The 3,752-nt window shown below is 47.1% G+C and overlaps 1 protein-coding gene across 2 annotated transcripts in view; it reads left to right on the plus strand.

Annotated features, from left to right (window-relative positions):
- The first annotated feature begins 2,509 nt into the window (after positions 1 to 2,509).
- cdc42bpb (CDC42 binding protein kinase beta (DMPK-like)) overlaps positions 2,510 to 3,752 on the plus strand; it is a 24,945-nt gene continuing 23,702 nt past the window's right edge. For both annotated transcript variants that reach the window (XM_068709193.1, XM_068709194.1), the window contains exon 1: positions 2,510 to 3,224. In XM_068709193.1, the coding sequence (XP_068565294.1) occupies positions 3,056 to 3,224 (169 nt within the window). In that variant the 5' untranslated portion in view covers positions 2,510 to 3,055. The remainder of the gene's footprint in view (positions 3,225 to 3,752) is intronic.

A 3,752-nucleotide genomic window follows, 5' to 3' on the forward strand; every position in this document is an offset into this window, starting at 1 on the left:
GACACATTTCCCCAAAACTCAGTCTGAAACATTTGTTTTCAGAAATGAAACGTCTTCAACATTAAATTGTAAAACTGGAGAATGAAACATTCTACAGTGTAGATGTTTTACAGTGTGTTGAGTTTCAGTCGTTGGTTCTTGCCAGATGGTTTCGTCCAATCAGGTTTTTCTTGCCTCTCATCTGTTCAACCCTGATGCTTCTATTTGGAAGGTTCTGGTTCTGACTCACAAAATGGTGCTGAGCATAAACTCTATTCAAAGTTAACCAAGTCGTAGCCCTGTGTGGTGTTCTGGATTCTTTGTTCTGGGTTTAGGGTTTAGTGTCCAGGGTTCAGCGTTCATAGTTCAGCTTTCATAGTTCAGGGTTCAGCTTTCAGGGTTCAGGGTTTGGAGTTGAAGGTTCAGAGAAAGCTGCTCTCAGAGCGTCATAAGGAGCTTAACGAGGTATTTTAGGTTCTCTTGACTGCAGTCAACGACTCCACAACCAGGACTCGCTGCAGAAAGAACAACAAGAATAAAACTGAACCATTAATCACATAATCAATAAGAATCATATTCCACATGTTGATCAGAATCTGAACATCTGAGCATATTAACCTACTAATATAGACCTACTACTATGAGGAAGAGATCCATCAGACAGGAGCATCTCTCTCACAGAAACTACCTTTGATCAGGTGACGTCACAGATACACAAAACGATCAATAACTATTCTGATCAAACTAAACTGTTACAATCAAACTAAACTGTTAAAATCAAACTAAACTGTTCTGATTATAAGAAAACTCATCGATGACATGAAGTAGGCGACATGGAGAGAGGACACAGGACAGAAGACAGAGGACAAAGGACAGAGGAGAAAGGACAGAGGATACAGGACAGAGGAGAAAGGACAGAGGACACATGACAGAGGAGAAAGAACAGAGGACAGTAGAGAGAGGACAGAGGACACAGGAGAAAGGAGAGAGGACACCGGACAGAGGACAGAGGACACAGGACAGAGGACAGTATAGAGAGGACAGAGGACAGAGGAAAAGGACAAAGCGTAGAGGAGAGACGACAGAGGACTGAGGACCGAGGACACAGGATAGAGGCCCGAGGACACAGGATAGAGGACCGAGGACACAGGACACAGGACACAGGACAGAGGAGAGACAACAGACGACCGAGGACCGAACACACAGGATAGAGGACCAAGGACCGAGGACAGAGGACAGAGGACACAGGACAGAGGACAGACGACAGAGAACAGAGGGCCGAGGACTGAAGACACAGGACACAGGACAGAGGGTAGAGGAGGGACGACAGAGAACAGACAACAGAGGACACAGGACAGAGGACAGAAGTGTACCTGAAGACAGCAGCGGTCTGTCCTTCCTCAGACCTTCGTCGTCCTCTGCAGCTCACGACACTGAAACAAATATTCCTCCAGAGATTCAGAGTTTTGAGACGTCGTTAATCTTCTTACAGCTAATCAGCTGATAAGACTCTCCACCCCCCCACCACCAGCTGGACCATCAGGGGACAGACAGAGTGTCCTCATGTCCTTATATATATATATATACACTATATATATATGTATATGTATATATATATATATACTGTATATATGTATATATATATATATATATATATATATATATATATATATAGAGAGAGAGAGAGAGAGAGAGAGAGAGAGAGAGAGAGAGAGAGAGAGGACGTTACTTACATTTTACATGTTTTATTTAAACTCTATTTATATATTTTTTTTCTCAAAATGAAAACTTCAATCAATGAAACCAAAAACTTAATTTTAGTAAAATAGTTTTTTGTTGTAATGATGTCACACCGATGATGTCAGACCCGTCTGTGTTTTTGTTTTTGTGTTTATGTGTTTGTGAGGGGGGGTACCAGTCTATCCCGACTCCTGTCAATCACGTCATGACGGCATGCATGCAGAGCGTTTCCGGTGCAGGAAGGCGGGGCCAATGTGCTCCTCAGGGAGAAACAGACAGGTGAGTCAGGGCAGCATAGGGCAGCAGGTACTAACTTCCGGGAAGGGTATAGTATCCTTCAAAGTAAAAGCATGGAGAAGTTTTTTTAGCGTTCAACAGTTCACATATTTTCCTTTATTTTTTTGTTTTTTAATTATATTCTCAATGATTTTCTGTTATTCAGTTAATTAATTGGAATGTTATAATATATTCCTGAGGGATATAAACAGATCACACGTTTATTTAATCGTTTATGATGCATCTGTTGATTTGTTCTTTAAAATATATTGAAACTTAAAACTTTACTTAAAAGTCATTTAAAATGTGAAATTTAAGAGCAAATAATCTCCTTTATCCTACAGATTGATATAAAAGCTCTTACTTTGTATTATTTTCATATTCTATTCCAAATAAAGTTGTAGCCCTTTATTTTGAATAGAAGTGTTTAATACTTTAAATGTGTGTTTTATTGTGAAACTCTTCCACACAGGAAGTGTGTTGTGGTGCCTTTAGCTTCCCGAATGATCCGCTCTGAGATCAGCCATATTCCCACTGACCAGCCGCACTGGCAGCCCGTCTCACACCACCGAACCGATCCTCGGTGACCCGCTGCACACGGTACCGAATGAGTGACGTAGTTCGTCCCGAGTCCGTCCCGGAGCTCCCGGTCATGGTACCGAGCTGATTTCACCGACCCGCGGACATGGAGCGGCCGACCTGAGGGAGTCGACGCTCCCACCGATATCCGACCGATACATCGAGAGGAAAGTCCAGATTTACGGGATTAAAGCCGACTAGACGCGGGCCTGTAGACACACCGAGCCGTTAACGCGAACGGACTCGACGGTTAAACCGGAGGAGACTCAACCGACTCACCGACACACACGGACGGATCAAAATGGTCGGGAATGTTTTCCCGGAGCTAACGAGCTAGCCGCAGCTAGCAGGCGGAGCTCGACCGGAAGCGGAGCCGAAGAGCCTCGAGAGGCGGGTCGAGCTCGGTTAGTGTCGGTAACTCATCGGACTGAGTGTCGGTTACTCAGCCGGAGAAGAACGGTCCCGGGGGTCCAGGTCCAGGATGTCGGCTCAGGTCCGTCTGAAGCGTCTGGAGGAGCTGCTGCTGGAGCAGAAGGCGGCCGGTTGTCTGAGTGTGGAGGCGCTGCTCGACCTGCTGCTCTGCTTCTACACGGAGGTCTCTCACTCACCGCTGAAGAGGGAGAAGCACATCACTGACTTCCTGGAGTGGGGTAGGTCCCGAAACCCGGTCTTGGTCCTGATCCCGATCCTGGGCTTATTCTATAGAACAGTTAAAACACACGGTACCGGGACCCTTTAGCGGTCACCAAGGGGCTGCCAGGTTCTCCCGTGGGACACGGGGGTCCACCCAGAGGGCGTCAGGTTGTCTTCATGGGAGGTCAGGTGGTCTTAATTGGAGTTCAAGTAGTCTTCATGGAGGGTTGGGTGATCTTCGTGGGGGGTCGGGTGGTCTTCGTAGAGGTTCTGGTGGGTCGAGTGGTCTTCGTGGGGGGTCACGTGGTCTTCATTGGAGTTCAAGTAGTCTTCGTGGGGGGTCGGGGGGTCTTTGTGGGGGGTAGGGTGGTCTTCATGGTTGGTTTGGGTGGGTCGGGTGGTCTTCGTGGAGGGTCGGGTGGTCTTCGTGGGGGGTAGGGTGGTCTTCGTGGAGGTTTGGGTGGGTCGGGTGGTCTTCGTAGGGGGTCGGTGGTCTTCGTGGAGGGTCGGGTGGTCTTCGTGGAGGTTTGGGGGGTCTTCGTGGA

Source organism: Cebidichthys violaceus, unplaced genomic scaffold (genome assembly GCF_023349555.1).
Source record: "Cebidichthys violaceus isolate CVI_PGR_0920_01 unplaced genomic scaffold, fCebVio1.0.p SCAF_14, whole genome shotgun sequence".
NCBI classification, from domain to species: Eukaryota; Metazoa; Chordata; class Actinopteri; order Perciformes; family Stichaeidae; genus Cebidichthys; species Cebidichthys violaceus.